Source organism: Triticum aestivum, chromosome 4A (genome assembly GCF_018294505.1).
Source record: "Triticum aestivum cultivar Chinese Spring chromosome 4A, IWGSC CS RefSeq v2.1, whole genome shotgun sequence".
NCBI classification, from domain to species: Eukaryota; Viridiplantae; Streptophyta; class Magnoliopsida; order Poales; family Poaceae; genus Triticum; species Triticum aestivum.
In genome coordinates, this window is record NC_057803.1 from 575,075,829 (window position 1) to 575,093,519 (window position 17,691).

A 17,691-nucleotide genomic window follows, 5' to 3' on the forward strand; every position below is an offset into this window, starting at 1 on the left:
CCTTTGCGGAACCAATCTAGGGCTCCGGCGGAGCTGTTCTGCCGGGGAAACTTCCCTCCGGGAGGGGGAAATCATCACCATCGTCATCACCAACGATCCTCTCATCAGGAGGGGGTCAATCTCCATCAACATCTTCACCAGTACCATCTCATCTCAAACCCTAGTTCATCTCTTGTATCCAATATTTGTATCCAAACCTCAGATTGGTACCTGTGGGTTGCTAGTAGTGTTGATTACTCCTTGTAGTTGATGCTAGTTGGTTTACTTGGTGGAAGATCATATGTTCAGATCCATTATGCATATTAATACCCCTCTGATTATGAACATGAATATGCTTTGTGAGTAGTTATGTTTGTTCCTGAGGACATGGGAGAAGTCTTGCTATAAGTAGTCATGTGAATTTGGTATTCGTTCAATATTTTGATGAGATGTATGTTGTCATCCCTCTAGTGGTGTCATGTGAACGTCGACTACATGACACTTCACCATTGTTTGGGCCTAGAGGGAGGCATTGGGAAGTAATAAGTAGATGATGGGTTGCTAGAGTGACAGAAGCTTAAACCCTAGTTTATGCGTTGCTTCATAAGGGGCTGATTTGGATCCATATGTTTCATGTTATGGTTAGGTTTACCTTAATACTTCTGTTGTAGTTGCAGATGCTTGCAATGGGGGTTAATCATAAGTGGGATTCTTGTCCAAGTAATGACAGTACCCAAGCACTGGTCCACCCACATATCAAATTATCAAAGTACCGAACGTGAATCATATGAACGTGATGAAAACTAGCTTGACGATAATTCCCATGTGTCCTCAGGAGCGCTTTCCTTCATATAAGAGTTTGTCCAGGCTTGTCCTTTAAAGGGTTGGGCCATCTTGCTATACCTTATTTACTTTTATTACTTGCTACTCGTTACAAATTACCTTATCACAAAACTATCTGTTACCGATAATTTCAGTGCTTGCAGAGAATACCTTACTGAAACCTGCTTATCATTTCCTTCTGCTCCTCGTTGGGTTCGACACTCTTACTTATCGAAAAGGCTACGATAGATCCCCTACACTTGTGGGTCATCACCCCCTCTGGTAGTTATTTGCTCTAATATTTATTATATATTCCAAAATAATTCTCCGTAAGATTTTAGCTCATTTGGAGATATGCAAAATAGGTATCTCTGACGTAGCTTTTTCAGGTCCAGAATTCCTGTTGTCGGTATTCTCCCTCTTTGTGTAAACCTTGCATATTATGAGAGAAAAGGCATTACAATTACTCCATAAAGCATTATTATGCATCAAACATTATAAATAACAGTGGGAAAACATGATGCAAAATGGACGTATCAGTTCCACCCTCAGCCATCATGGCAGCCCGTAGCGCTCTACATTGGAGACTCCGAAGCCTTGTCGTACAAGTCAAGGAAGATGGAGCCATGGAGGACTCCTCCACCGATATAGCTAACTACTCGTGTAACCCTAGGGGGTCGATATGTTATATAAATCAGGTCAAGCTAGTCAATAGACATCATACAGTCCCTTGGTTCATGCATGTACACTGTACACCCCAATCGCAATATATAGAGTAGGATTAGGGTTTTACCTCCATCTAGAGGGCCCGAAACTAGATAAACTCGCATCCTTGTTTCTCCTTCGACCTAATCACCATGATGGGATACCCTACCGAGGGATCTATTAGAATCATCTTTGAAAGTGGTAGCCCATGCAGGTACCACTTGGTGCATGCAGAGGTCTGATGGGGTCTCTGTTTGAATACCCCGTGATCTACGCGTCGGGTAGATGTTTGTCTTTGACACTACCACGTTCGCCGACGACTCGACTGTCCACCTCGGCCAGATCAAAAACTTCTCTCTAGGACAACTCATCAAATTTGACATCGTGAAATGTGTCGCGGGTTCTCGCCATGAGATGGTTTTCCCAGGCTTGGCGTCTTATCAGGCCCAGGAGCAGCAAGAGGTCAATTTATTTTTGACCCGCCCACCATCCACCTGATCCCGAATATCGAAAACCTCACTACCACTGAAGTGCTCGGGGAGGAATTGAAGAGATGGAATACCAGGATGAGGAGACTATCGAGTCTGTGGGGAAGCGACTGTCAGCCGCGGTGCCATTACGCCTGTGGTAGGCAGCCTCGGTCCAGGAGTGTTACATAGTGGATATGCCCAAAGTAAGCCATGATGACGTTCTTAAGGACCCTTGGCTACACAAGTTCAAAGCCGAAGAACCACAAGCGATGGACAAAAGCGAGATGAAGCTAAGTGATGGAGAAATTAGGGCAACCCGAGGCATGATGAAGCCAGATTGAAGGCCATGTCCATCATGGGCAAGGTCTCTAAGGAGCGACATCAATTGCAGCGTAGGCTGGCTGAGCTTGATGTCTACGTAACTCCCTTGTCCAGTCAGTAAAGCAGAAGGAACATCCCAAGTGCAACCATGGCCTCTCTAGCTATAAAGAATTGGCGCTTGGATCAAGCCATGTAGAACGTTGCAAACCTAGGTGACAGTGAGAGCACATTGTTATCAGAACAATGATGTTGAACAGACCCAACTAAATAATATACTACGAGAACACATCATCATGTTGTTATTAGCTTCATGCTAGACAGTGTACCTTGGGATTCGTCAAACTTTATCTGTAAGAGGGTAATTATAACATCAAATTTTGGGTGCATTGAAAAAGTATGTCAAGGGACTTGATAGCTCATGATTGGGAGTTGCTCCTCTGATGATGGAAAAATATTCTTAGGGACCTCTCAGTATTTTGGTATCCCTCATCGTCTGGCCATATATAGCATGATAGGATCACCGGGATGCCGAAATACAGAAACAAGAAAAGAGAACAAAACTGGTAACGAGGATAACCTAGTATTGTGATCAAGTTGTTGGTTCACAAGGGTGCCTATAAAAGTCTTGCCCTTGGTTCTGTCAAGTATTATGAAGTAAATTGAATTGTGTACGGAAACAAAAGCTTCGCTCAATAATTATTCATATATGTGTAGGAGTCAATATGGATGCCTAGATCATGATATTGATTATTGACTGGAAAGAGTTTCGGGTCTAGTCTACACATTATCGAACCGGCGGGGTCACATGCTTAAGGGTCATTGATTTTTTGAGTACTAGAAGTGTTAGGAGCACGAGAGAAACACACTGGAAAAGTTCTGGGAAGATTAAAATCTTTCAAAGAGAAAACTGGGTTTTTTGGGAAAACCAAGCAAGTCCCGGAGTGTCGTGGAAGCCACCGAAAGGTCCGGGAATGTTTTAGAATGTTCTAAAACCTTCCAGAATATTCGGGGATGCACTAGAGGTATTCTCCCTTGGATGGGCTAAGTGGGGCATCCACTTGGGGGGAAACCCCATGTAGGGGCCAGCGCCCCCCCCCCCTTTGCCTTGAGGGGCAAGTTTGGGGTGGCTAGGGTTGGGGGCGCCACACCCCATTGTGGTAGAGCCCCTGCTCTAAGGTGGCCTCCTCCCATGTGCCTATAAATACCTGAGGAGGGGAAGCCCTCCAAACACAATTCTATGCTTGAAGGTTGCACCCTCTCTCTCTCTCTCTCCCTCTCAGAAAGTTCTCAATGGCGTAAGGCTGCTCCACCTACATATCCAGGTCTCCAGTAGGTCTTCTTTTTGGACGGCGAATATGTGCTGGATTGGTGATCTCGTACACTTGGATAGCGGCATGGGGGTCGTTCCTTTGATCCACGAATGAAAAGAAATGGTTCCCGTGGTTGGGTGGTTTAATCCGATTTGCAGGAATCTGCATCAACAATCTTCACCAACCTCTAATCTATGTTGCGTTCGTTGGTAAATATTAGATCAAATATATTTGCATCTTCATAGTGATCATGGGTTTTTACTCGTAAGCCCGAATTTTTTGTTTTCTACTACGTTTAACACTGGTAACACTAGAGTTGATATCACTCTATGGCTAAGCCCAAGTGACACTGGAGTAGATATCCTTTATCCACTTCTTCAGTTACCCACTTATATACTTTGAGGTAGCTTAAGAATAATATGGGCAAAGAAGGCAGAACTACATTCACCAATTGGAGCTTGCCACCAAAGCTAAAGAAATGAGACCATCTTGAAAGCCTTCTTTGGATTCTGGATATGGGTGACATGAAAAACTCCTACAGTTTAGTGATACAGGTGCAATCCAAGATAAGTGAAAGGCAAAGTACCTACATGGAATTGCAGAACGCCCTTGAAGAGTTGAATCCTATCTTCAGGTATGTTGATTGGGAACATATTGACTTGTAGTGATTATTTTGAGCTAAGTTGCTAGGGAAAATATGTGAAGAAGGTCTTTTAGATTCTTCAGTTGGTACACATTGACTGACAAAATAATATGGTTCTCATCTGGATACTACATGGTATGGTTTGCTAAGTTTGGCAAGATTGCAATGGCAGGGGCCTTACCAGATCCTTTGAGCAAGAGCGTCACTGATGGCAGACTAAAATATATTACTACCTTCGTTCGGGTTTATTAGGCCCCCTCTTATTCTGGGCTAAAGTTTGACCATAAATTTTACTAATGAAATATAAACAATATGTCATGAGGGGGTCCAATAAACAAGATGCCATGGTATGTGGGAAAGTTCTTTCAAATACAAATCCAACAATGTACTTTTTGTATCATATGATTTATATTTTGTTATGTTAATAGATGATCAAAGTTTGGCACAAAATACGAGGGGCAATAAACCCGGACGGAGGTTAGTAGCAGCTACAACAAATAGAAGAGGGGAGTGTGGATCTCCTTGCCTGACTTCCCTTTTACATTTAATGGTAGGTCCTGGAACTCCATTCCTTCATCTTACAAATTGACCCAGAGAAAATGGTCTAATTATAAGGAAAGTGGGTAAAATAATGAGCATCGCTAGTCCACGAGCTCATACTTTAGGACTGCAGTGCTCAGACCTTAGCTCGAGACATCACGTCCAAGGACAAGGCAATTGATGCGGATTTCGAGAAGATATATCTATCGAGGGCGTTCGCAAACTTTCATCACCATCACCCATATATCTTATCCAACCCAATAACTTTGAGACGAACACTACCCATGCGTTGAGCATTTGTGCTTTGAAGTCTACCATTTGCATATACTACATAATAAGGCACTCCATCCAGAAAGGAAATTCAAGACCAATAAGGATATAGTAGTACCTCCACTTAGAAATACAATAATTATATAGGCACAGTCGATGTGTTAGAACTTTGAATAGACTGTACTTTATTCTTGCAAGAGTATGTTATATGCACAGTCAATGTGTTAAAACTATGAATAGATTGAGCATGGAGGGCTAATATTATTGTTTTTTTTTTGCAAGATTCTATTAAGTCATATACCATTTTAGGCATATTACACAAAATTTCATTGTAAAGTTTATGCATTGGAGATTTTGAAAAGTGAAGTGTATCTTACATTTTAAGACAGACCGTGGGCGTAAGTCCATAAAGAACAACATAAAAACGATTTACAGAAAAGATGTCCTAGCTAGAGACAAGGCAGGTGATTAGGATTGGGATTAGATAGGCTTCACTTATTACGGTGTAAGGAAACAATCACGTGAGTGTTCTCCCAAACCCTGCACGCCCTTAATTTTGCCAGGTGTACTCGGGTCCGCATGCTCACAGTCAGTGCAAGTTAGCTAATCAGGAAGCACTAACTAGCTGTGACAGGCAAGAAGCAGACATTATCCAGATTAGATATGCAGAACCCTAAGCAGCAGGCAGCATCCTTGCCCTGCCTGTAGCTATCGCAGAACAATATTCTATAGCACCAGCCAAGAATCTCGCTTAATTCCCAGCCTCTCTTTCTTTTGGCTAAGCTTTTCTTGCATTATTATAAGCTTTACGGTGATGATTTAGCTAATACTTGAAAGCACTAGCTTTAAACAAATGAGCAAGCACAATGATCGTACTGCGTATCTACATTTTATTGATGGTTGTATACTTTACAGAAAAAATACATGAAAAGAGATATTACCTACTCAAAGGTTGGTTACACCACCCTTATTGAGCGCACAATGATTGGGAATATGTAGTCGAATTTACGAACCATCAACATACCACATAAACACATATGTGCCATGGTAATGTCTTCCATAAAAGAAATCCCAACAAAGGTTCCTTTACCTTGACAACTCATAATCGCATTTTATTTCTTAAAACAGAGTAACCATATTTTTTTATAAATGACTTTTCATTCAGTAGGTACATCGAGGCAATGCAAGCAAATGTCCAGCCTATGCATAACATGATGCACACAATGTTTCGCAAAAAAAAAATGATGCACACAAAAAGAAAATGTTTTTTACAACAAGAATAAAAAAATATAATTTATCAGTAAAGTAGCATCATTTTTAAAAGAAAAGTGGCATCTAGTTGGTAGATACTAGAGAGCCGTAAAGCTCCTCCCAGAAAATTAATTCTGAATTTAAGTACACTTGCTACTAAAATTCTTCTAATTACATGCATAGAGTATGTTCATTTTTTTCAAGTTCTTAGTTAAGCCAACCCAGCGGTTCCATGCCTGGAGCATTTACTAATTATTAGGTGCACAATCGTATATATTGTAGGAGTAGCATATTATATTACGTAATCAGTTCCAAACATCCAATTTAGTTAGTACAGTTAGTTCATAAGCAATGTTCAATAAACTAGCCAACAGGTTAGCAGGTTTCTTTCGAATGATTGTCCAATCACTCCTTAGATCCTATGAGAAACACTCGCGGATCATGTGCGCCGATCTGTAGGTTACAACTGCAGAAGCTGAAGACAGTATAATTCTTTACTCCTACGTCGTCTCAAACGCAAGCAGTTGCTGTATGTATTTACATTACGCTTGCACGGGACGCCTAAGACTGAAATCACATAGCTCAAAGAATAGACGAACGCCCTCTTCGGAGCCCCTCCACTCCACAATTCCATTCCCGGAGTTGGTGAGAGTTACAGTTAAAAATTGCGGCGCAACTATTTCCTGGCTTCTCAGCTCTCGGAATTTTATGGAGCTGGTGAAATTCCGAACAAGCCTGAAGTCATCAGTACAAGCCTGAAGTCATCAGTTTTAAACATTATTCAACCAGTTAGGATGACAGTCCAATAATAGGCTCTGTAGATATCCTAATTTTCGTTGGTTGTAGTTATTTCAATACATTTGCTGATTTCATTGTATTGGATGATGATACTTGTGGTTTAATAAATATGGTTGTGTGGATCACAAATGATGCAGAGGCTGGAGATATTCCTCCTAGAAAAATTAGTTTCAAACATTGGTACCTAGGTCTGCCTAACTACCCCATTAACAATGCACACAATTAGCTACACAATGCACGATTCTCACCTAGACAATCTTAACCATTCTTGTTACCTTGTAATGCAAGTTTGAAGGAAACTATATAATTAGTTATAGCAATCCAAACAAGATGATATGTTGTATTTTATATTTTTGTTTATAAAATTGGAACACCAGGTTTATACCTCTAGAGTTGGCCAGATGAGCACCTTATGTCTAAAGCATCATTGTCATCCAAAAATCTGCGGAAGGCTGAGAAAAATACTACCGTCAAGATGAAAAATTGATGCGGTTCCGGCCATTCAGGTAAAATAGACAACAATCATTAATCTTCAACACCATTGACCACCCCACGCGGACACGCACAGACAATAATCACTTCGCCAGCAAGGCAAAAGCATACTTTCACTCAACCTTTGTATAAGTCTACGAATCCTTTGAACTGCTCTCAGCACAAAACAATACGGAACTCGATTTCTCGGCCCATGCAAAGCACAAGCGGAAATCAAATCAGGGGGATTGACAAAGGCCCCTGAGGATTTCGCCGTCAGTATAGTATTTTGGACTGTGAATGAGGCATAGCATGCACTACTACTAGCTTTCTGAAGCATGCAGCTTGTTCTTCACCGAAAGCGCTGCGGCCCGGTACCATGCAGCTGCAGCCATTGCTCCTGGGTCAGGAATTGAAACCAGATGGTCGGGAGAGATGTACGATGACCGTCCTGCCTGCAAGTGCAACCGAACCTCATTACTACAGGAACGGGCATAATCAAAGGGAAAGGCACAAGAATACAGATTTTAGTGGAGCTACAGTTGCACGAGCTCAAAAAACTTAAGAAAAGCTTTTGCTGAACGAGACAAGGCAAGTTATAGGTTTATATTTCTTCTTAAGCAAGGGCCAGGTGAAAGATCATACCTTTGCTTGCATTTGTTTAGTGGATTCAGCGCCAGCTAATGCTGCTTCAGAAGAAGCGATGAATGCAGTCACCGGATCATCCCCAGCTTTAAGCGACTGTTCAAGCACAATGAATACATCACATAATTAAAGATAATACTGCCGGAAGAGCAAGGCTTGGGAAGTAACCTGTTTCAAAACTGTAGAAGCGGGAATCAGAGCATCCAACATTGTGCGATATCCTGCTCTGGCACCACCATATTTGCTAACAGCAGCAATAGAGGCTTCTAAAGCATCAGCCCCTGCGGAAAAGCAGCATACTTTGTTTAGTATGCACATTTCTTGATAGTTGTCTCGGATCATAATGAAATATATGTTGTTTCTTAAGCTTTCAATCATAATGATTGATGAACATATATCTTACATTCATATGCCGTAATATTTTTGTTTTGTTTTAAGCTTGCATATGCAGCCTTGCAGAGTATGTCATACCTGAAGCATAGTATAGAAGAATAATTACTTGTGTTTTCAATTCTGGTCAATAATGCAACAAGGAAAGGACAAGCACAGATTTCTTACAGGATTCCACTTGTTCCACCCATCACCTTCCGGATTGTTGACCCAATCTCATTTACTGTTCCAGCTGCATCGTTCAGATGATAACTGGCAAAGAGGAAAGTTGACTTAAAATATGCTAACTGGTAAAGAGGAACTGGCAAAGAGGAAAGTCGACTTAAATAAGGTCAACTTGTATGGATGACTGGAAAACCCCAGCCAACATAGAAGGGTTTGAATGAAAAAACAGGACCATGACGCAGAAAGAAATGCTGTCCTTAACCAGTGAATCTTTACAAGAATTACATGCGAATACTAGGTACGGGGAGTCGCACATCAATAATATGCATTGTTTGTAACTTACCGTGTTTTCATATCTTCAAGAATAGCTGTTGCACCTCTATACATCTGGAAAAAAAATCAGCCAGTAATGAATCTTAAAACAGCTCTCATCGGACAAACACTAAGTTGATAAACCCTACTAGACCTACCGTAGTTCCACAGTCACCGTCACCGACTTTACTGTCCCAATCATTTAGGTTATCCTTGAGATCAATGAGTTCTTTAGCAGCTGCTTCAATAGCGGCCTCCAACATACAGCCTTGCTTGCTTAGTTCCTGGCGTTCTGAAAGAATCTGCAGAACAATAGCTAACCATCATGCTTAAGAAATTGGGAGTGGCAACTGACATGCATATTCCAGTATGGTCAAAACTTCACGCTGGTATTTGCTAAACTTGCTGTCAGACAAGAAAAATGTTTTCATAGTTCTCCTTTTTATTACCACTGTGTTCTCCTCACCTTTCCTCTGGTATCTTTAAAAAAAATGCTATCTAGACAATAACTGGAATAGACCTTTATAAATACAACCCATGCAGAACCAGTCAATAGCATTATGAGGTTCTTGTATAGTTGTATATTTCTAAATAAAAGCGAAGGTGAACCTACTACCAGCATTACAGCCTCAGGGAAGAGGATTTTACTTTACCTCATCATCCTTCATTGAAGGTGATGGTGGTACTGGAACCGGGAATTTTGCTGGTGGGCGATTTCCTACAATAAACATCATTAGAAAACTGGTGGTTGGACGGCAAAAATGTTGTATCAGAGCTTAAAGCCTTCTTTTGTAACAAACTAATACTAAATGATGTGTGATAAAACCAAAAATATATTTAAAACGCTGGTAACTTCGCACTCTACATTCAGTTCAAAAAAAAAATCCTGCTATTTTCTGCACCCAAACTAGCCTGGTTCTGCAGCCTCCAATTAAAGGTTGTACAGAAAGAGTTTGAAAGTGTAGTTGTGCTAAAGATCACCAATAACGTAAACTTAAGTATTCTCAAAAACAAAAGGCTAGTAACAGAAGGCACAGAACTAGAAAACCCATCACATCAAAAACCTAGAATACAGATATTAGTGGCTAACGGCTGCAGACATGCAACTAGTTTTCTGCTAGCAAGATAACTACCTTCAGAACCAACAGGCCAAGCTGGAGCTTTAGTGGGAGCGTCAAGTCGCTGCAAAATGTTTTCATCTGATCGCATAATGGTGATAGAAAGTCCTGCAATGAAAACATAATTTAAAGTATTTAATATATGCCATTCATAATAAACTAAGGAATTAGCCACAAGTCAAATGATTGCATATCCAATGAAAATGCAGAATGGAACACATTAGCAGAAAAGTGAAGTGGCTAGCTCATCAGCGATTGGTCAAATGAAATTAATGCGGATACATGTTCAAGCAACCACCCAGATCATCATAATATATATGTCATACTAATTACTCCCTCTGTAAACTAATATAAAACGTTTTAGATCACTAAAGTAGTAATTAAATTGGAGAGATGTTAATAAAGCTTAGCCACAGATTATCTTAGGGCCTTTAGCAGATATCAAGGTTCCCTTAGAGAGATCCATACAAGAACTAACCAGCCATATCAAGTGATGTCATAAATGTGCCAGTGTAGACTCTGTCAACAGCAATCCCATACTCCAACTGTAACTCGGGGACCGCTTTTCTTGCTGCAATCATAAGCTCCATGACAGGGGTAGCACCTAATCTGTAATATGGTATTAGACAACAAAGTAACATGACTTACTTGATTCATAATGTAAACAATGCAGATAAAGGAACTGATACAGTAATGCACCTCTAAACATATCACAGTTTGCCACAGTAGATTTATGGCAGTAATTTATATGGAAGATGATTCATGGGTAAAACTAACAACACTTAGTCTGAGTTTGACAGTTGGTCCTAGTTTCAGACCCCTTTAATCTTACTGAAGCCACTGAGAGATGGTATTCAGCCTCCTAAAAATGCTAATCCCTGTCTGCTTCAGTCCTAGCGTCACATACCAGTCAGTTTCCTGGGGACATTTTCCATTGTAATAGAAATGGATAACTAGATAGATAATGGGCATAATCAAATTCCTCCAGAACTGACATCTTAAGTACTAAATTCTCTAATCACTGTGAAAGATGCAAATGGTGAAATACATTGCAGACCCATATAACTATCCTAGTCATATTCAGTATTTGTGCTGGTAATTTTCTGATGGTAAAAATCAACTCTTAAAGTAACAAAAATGCTCAGATTTGTAGTTACCCATTGATTAGGAGAACAGCATTGCTCCCTCTTGTGATAGGAAGATACTGAGTTTCCTGCAAAGACGAAAGACCACCACACAATAAGCAAAAGTACCGAGACTAGTAAATACAAGTAACATTAGTTGGCAGAAACTCACACTGAAACAGTATCTACAAAAATTAAACTTTATACCAGGACAGGAACAGCACGAGTTCTCTTTCTTACTGAAGGCTACTGTCCTTTCAGCATTAACCTTAAGTGCTTGTGAAATGATTAAATCAAGGTAAACTGATGCCATGGAAGGAGAGTCCCACCCAAACTTTCAACCCCCATTCCACTCCTTTCCCTGGCATTCAGGCAATGGCCTCTTTATTACTAGTGAGGACCTACCCTAGTTATTTTCATAACCTTCTGCAAACTTCACCTTTCGGTATTTCAGAACAAATTATAGCTAGCTAAGCTTAGCTTAATGTTGAATTTCACAAAGAACAAAAAACATGATTTAATTGTACTCAAACACGACTGATAAAGATTGCATAGATGTCTAACAATAGTTCAGTGCTTGCAGTGAACTAAAAAGAGAAATGGAGAAACACAAGAGAGGATAGAAATAAAAAAATTGCATATCACCAACCACACCTGTGATAGTATCTGCTTAAGAACATGTTCGACCACCACATCAACTGTCTGTAGCTCAACAACAGCAGCACCAGGTTCTCCATGCTGGGAAACAAATCAGATGCTTATTATATTTGGAAAAAAAATAAAGTTTGCAGCTCTTGGGTATACTGAAAGCAAACAATTGTTGATGCCGTCTAGACTTACAATTCCAAGGCCAAGCTCAATTTGCTCAGGACCTAAACGATCAGATGTCACTTGCCCAGGCAACGTGCAAACAGAAAGTGCTACTCCCATTGTACCAACAGCCTCAGATGCATGTTTTGCTTCTGCAGCAACATCTGCAAGAGATAAGCCAGCATCTGCAGCAGCCCCAGCAACCTGTAGAATCAAACGAAGTGAAGACTTCAGAGAACAGCAGGAAATATTTACAACAAGGCATTGGTTTTCTATTCAAGTTAGGATGACCACAAAATGTTGGTGGACACTGTCACAGCCCAAGTTCGTGAGAATGTAGCGATGAGGTGGTGGCTGCACTGTGGCACTAATGACATCGACAGGGACAGGGTATGTGGAGGAGAAACCTCCTTTGATGAGCCTGAGGCTTACACACTAGTCCATTATATGTATAACTCCTTGGTCCACAAGTCAGATCAGATCCTTCCTAACAAACCCTGATTATTTCACATCTTACTTAGCACTAACCTTTTGAAACTAACTGACAAACATGATAAGCAAGGAAATAGAGGTCGCAAAGCTAAGCCTCACGCTGCAGGTTAATGGACATGATGCACATAATGCTGGCCTCACATAGTATCAATTAAGACAACCACAATGACGGAATTTGTTCACCACATAGTATCAGTTTTATTAAGTACAAACAGGAAAAAAGATAGTGCCTCATCAGTCAAAATAATTCCTGGTTAATGTCTGCTACTATGATTTCCTCATCTAGCAGGCTAGCACCTAATAACTAGGCACCATCGGTTTGTTTAGACAAGATACAAGCTGGTCAAACCAGAAAAATGCATGAACAAGTGGTAGATCTATTGGAAGGGATTTTCCTAGGTGCATTGCTTAACAAATCAAGAAGTGTAACACAGCAGTAATCACCAAAATGCATAAAACAAGAATCTAAAATCGGAAAGGCAATAGCCACAAAGGAATACCTTATGCACAAGAATTGTTCCTGCTAAACCTCTTCTACCAGCTATCCCCCGAGGCGGGGGAAGGGCACAATCATCTCCAACAATTACCATCTACAATTGGTGGATAAATGCTGATTACAAGCTGATTTTAATATGGTATGCTATACTAAGGTCGTAAGATGTTATATGCTCATCAACCTCTATCTTATAGCCTTCAGATTTTGCCTGCTCAGCAGCTAATCCAAAATTAAGTCTATCACCAGTGTAGTTCTGCAAATGTCCAACAACAGAACGTGAGTACAGAATGCAGTGTACCTTGGAGAACAGAATGTAGTGCAACTAGAACAAAATACAATGACATAAACAGAAACAAGCACTACAGATCAAATTTTTGGAAAACTACACCAGTATAACAGCACCACACATGCATCTAAGCCAAGTAAGCCCCAGTGGGCAGTGGCTAGGTTTTTTTCCTTTTTGAGCATAGGTCAAGGATAGCCTTCATCCAATAATCAGTAGAGAATGGTGTCAAGATCATAAATAAAAAGATTTAAGTGTAAGGTTTGTTTTCTTTGACTGTATTTCACACCTCAAGAACATTTCCTCTAAATAATTATAATACTAAAAATAAATATTGAGGGTGTTCCCTCCATTCCTTCTCAGTCTTTGATCACAGCTAGTTTCTCCAGGAGCTTGCATAGCACTTTGAGCAGGAGATAGACCACAGACCTTCACCGGTAAAATTGCCAAGAACTTAGCAAATATGCAAAATTCGACCCCCAAATCAAATTCTTAGCTCTGTACACTCTACACAGACAAAATTGCCTTTCAAGAAAATCCAATCGACCATATCTACAGCTAGCAATTTAGTTTGTCCCAAGTTTATTTTCAGGAATCTGTGCTAAAAGTTGAGCCCCCTGTCCATCCATAGACGTATTTGTCTAAACAGTACACAGAATTAAACAGGTGAAGAAAACGATAGGAAATCTTTCTGAGAATCAAATTGGCATTGATCAATCCCAACTTCGCAAACATCAGATAAAGCAAACTTCAGATGCATTATGTTGTTCCTATTAACTAATGAATGTCCTTTCATAATAGAAACTACTGAGTACCTTTATTATCAGAAGGCATCCCATGGTGCCCGTTACAGCTCGAATAGCCTACAAAACAAACATACAGTGCAAAAAATGTGAGCTAGAGCAATCTTAGCAGTGAAAGCAGGTTGACACAGTTTTATTGAAAGAAACATACAGCTAAAATAGAATCAACAGGTGGAGAAGCAAAAACATCTCCAGAAACAGCAGCTGTCAACATTCCTGGCCCAACAAATCCCGCATGGGCTGGCTCATGACCACTTCCACCACCTAAGAATAAAATTAGTATTATAGTACAGAACTACAGATAAGATTTTATGCTATGGTCTCAATAATATAAAATCCTGGCTAAAAGTAAGTAGTTGACATGTTTGTTTATGCAGGAAGAACAATAATCTATAAGAATATCGACTTAACTTTTGTATCAGTCATCAGAAGATAACATTTACAGCTACCAAGAGTAATAGCAGACTCGGATGCATATTTGCTAAATCTTTGACAAATACATCAGAAGATAACATTTACAGCTACCAAGAGTAATAGCAGACTCGGATGCATGTTTCCTAGGAACCAGTTCACAGTTTGGTAGAACCAGCAGAAAAAAATTCATAAATAAACAGTAACCACAGATAATATTCAAACTGAGTACATTCAAGCTATAGCTCTGATGTATCATATTACTGATGACAACTAACTCATTGCAGGTTAACCTCAGTACAGGTTTTTCATGAGAGGTGGGTGTATTTACTCTTCAGCAATCGTAAGCAAAATTAGATGGCTAGTTTTGTTCAATCATATCAGCTATATTAAAAATGAATGAGCTGGTAATAAGTAATAGACTACAAGCTCATGAATGTAGGCTCCAAGTCTATTGCTACAAGATGTACAGGCACCTTGCAATAACATAGCTCTAGTGTCTAGGCATAGTTCAGGCACAAAGACCAACACAGTGCCCCACATGCCCTACACGCCTCTCGGATAATATAGTGGTAACTGGTGAGGATAGAGGCTAACAGATCACATACTGTCAGTAAATATGGTAATAGCGCCTTTTACTTACTTTGTTCATCGTGATATCTATGAGTGCTACAAATTTCTGGGTTCACGAGAAACATGAGTGTTCAATACAACTCTTAGATGAGCAGCCTATGCATACAGGAAAACAGTGTGCAAACAACACAAAAAACATAATGGATCTTCCCGGTGGGGACCACAATGCACCACCTGCACATGGGCAAGAAGCATGCCTTTTCTATCAAAATGCCACAGGGTGCAGTCCATCTAGGTATACACTGTCTGTGCCCTCCAACATCAATAGCACCAAGCACAGATCCGAGATTGTACTCGTGCCGTACAATGAACCTCGCATTTTGAGATATCATGTAATCGTAAGCAACCAAGAGTATGACTGCCATCATACATTCATACTACTGCAGAACTTGCAAAACTGAAAAGGCATCCTTATGCTGAACTCATTAGAATTTTCAGAATCGCATATAAAACTAGATATGCGAGATGACACGCTTCATTGGCAAATTCAGTCAGTAACCAGCATAAAGAGGCAAACCCTACAAACGTTGTATGTTGTGATCTCCAAGCTGGGTCATACCATACATACTGCATTTTACATAGAGAGCAATCAACATAACTTTACACAGAGAGCAATCAACATAAAAAAGAACTGAACATTTGCACCAAATGAAGCATCGCATTCACAAGGCCGAGTTCCCAACAGGGACGTACCTGAGATGACAGCAACCTTGTCATAGGCACCGCCCACAGCATCAGCGCGAAGAACAACTTTAATCTGCACACATTGTAGGGGAATTTCGTCACGGAACGGTCCCAAGCATCATCGGAACCATTACCCAGCGAACAGTGTTCTCACCTCAGGGAACCCGTCCAGGTACTGCAGGCCCTGGTAGGTCTCCACCAGCCCCTCGATGAACTCAGTCACCACATCTGCAAAAGCGGGACCGACCCGAAGCCCCGCCGAGGGCAGCGACGGCGATTAAACCCTAGAATCGACCAAAACCCACCGGAAATCGGCGGAAAACGGAGGGGAATGGGCGCGGCGAGTACCGTCGGGGTTGTTTATGAGCTTCTTCCCCTGCAGGGCCATGGCGAGGGGGAGGCCTCCCGGCGGCGGCGCGCGCGCGCCCCGGCGATCGCCGGCGGAGAGATTGGGGTGGGGGGAGAAGCGGGGGGCGAGCAGTACGAAGCGAGTCGCCGCCCCTGGTTCCTGTGGCCTTTTTCTTCCCCTTGCTTGCTCGAGTTGAAGTGGGGTGGGGTGGGGAGGATTATCCTTTTATAGGCGCGGATTAGCAGTCCACTGACCAAATGGATAACGACGGAATTACAGTCAGGTCCCTCTTTTGGTAGAACCGCCCGCTCGGAATTTACACTGCAATTACGGCCCCCCCTCGTCTGACGTGGACTTCTATGCGTTGTTTCCAGTTTTCCATTTTCATTGTAAAGACTGAGATAACGCATTGACGATGGGCAAATATACGCTGGTTACAAATTAGGGCCAATGGAAATGAAGGAAGAAAATAACTACTGTGTATTTCGCCACAGACAAAAAAAAACGGTTCACCGTACAAAATGGGAAAGATTTAAAATCGGTCCACTGGCTGAGCGCCAGGTCGGTCACTTGCGAGCACGCGCTTGCCTCGTGGGGCCCACGCACCGCTTTGTCCCCTCTCGATATCTCTATCTCCACCGAACAACCTTATCCACGCATTCCGGGCGTTGACTTCCTCGTTTGCTTCTTTCTATCTCTCCCCCGTGCTCCTCAGCCTCCGCTACTGTCAAACCCGGTTTTCCTGTGCCTCCCCCAACTGCCCTCCCCCTCCTCTCCCTCTATCTCTCTAGCGCTCCGTTGACACCCCACTTCTTCACGACTCTTGTGATCCCCGGCACACCTTCACTTCCTCTAGACACCTCCTTCCATGGCTCCGCTCTGAGTCGTTGCAAGGCTGACAGGGGACACGTGACGCTGTCAAGCAGCAAGCCCTCAACTGCAACGTTGTTTAGAAATTCGGAAAAAAATTGTATTTCTTCATAAACAAAAAGGAACCATCCACTTTTGAAAATGGAAAAGATTTAGAATCGCCGACCGGCTAAGCGCCAGATTGTTTGCCCACCCACACCTGCCTGCCTCTTGGGGCCCATGCACCGCTCTGTGCCCCCTCGTTATCTCTATCTCCACCGAGCAACCTTATCCATGCATTCCCAGAGCATTGACTCCCTCTTCTCTTTCTTTCTATCTCTCCCACGTGCTCCTCTGACACCGCTGTGGTCAAACCCGGTGTTCATGTGCCTCCCCAGTCAGCCAATCCCCACCCTCTTCCTCTATCTCTCTGGCGGCTCCACTCTCCAACGCTCCGCCGACACCCCACTTTCTCCATGGCTCTTATGCTCCCCACCACACCTTCACTTCCTCTAGAGACCTCCTCCCATGGCTCTGCTCTGAGTTG

The 17,691-nt window shown here is 41.7% G+C and overlaps 1 protein-coding gene across 1 annotated transcript; it reads right to left on the reverse strand.

Moving 5' to 3' along the window:
• Positions 1 to 7,574: 7,574 nt before the first annotated feature.
• On the reverse strand, positions 7,575 to 16,498 carry LOC123087076 (putative 3,4-dihydroxy-2-butanone kinase). Its single transcript, XM_044508978.1, has 20 exons — positions 16,295 to 16,498; positions 16,101 to 16,174; positions 15,956 to 16,019; positions 14,370 to 14,482; positions 14,231 to 14,278; positions 13,314 to 13,385; positions 13,137 to 13,226; positions 12,175 to 12,348; positions 11,989 to 12,072; positions 11,368 to 11,423; positions 10,689 to 10,819; positions 10,226 to 10,318; positions 9,746 to 9,810; positions 9,251 to 9,394; positions 9,124 to 9,167; positions 8,784 to 8,867; positions 8,629 to 8,696; positions 8,394 to 8,506; positions 8,226 to 8,321; positions 7,575 to 8,035 (listed from the first exon to the last, which is right to left on the reverse strand). The coding sequence occupies exons 1-20, from the start codon at positions 16,332 to 16,334 to the stop codon at positions 7,904 to 7,906; spliced, it is 1,785 nt and encodes a 594-aa protein (XP_044364913.1). The 5' UTR covers positions 16,335 to 16,498; the 3' UTR covers positions 7,575 to 7,903.
• Between the last annotated feature and the right edge of the window lie 1,193 nt (positions 16,499 to 17,691).

What these genes read in the sequence shown, in the direction of transcription:
- LOC123087076 (XM_044508978.1), bottom strand. Translation starts at nt 16,334, where the DNA reads ATGGCCCTGCAGGGGAAGAAGCTCATAAACAACCCCGACG. An exon ending in TTAAGCAGATACTATCACAG is followed by an intron (nt 11,424 to 11,988) that starts GTGTGGTTGGTG and finishes TCGTCTTTGCAG; the next exon opens with GAAACTCAGTATCTTCCTAT. An exon ending in GGTGGAACAAGTGGAATCCT is followed by an intron (nt 8,697 to 8,783) that starts GTAAGAAATCTG and finishes ACTATGCTTCAG; the next exon opens with GTATGACATACTCTGCAAGG.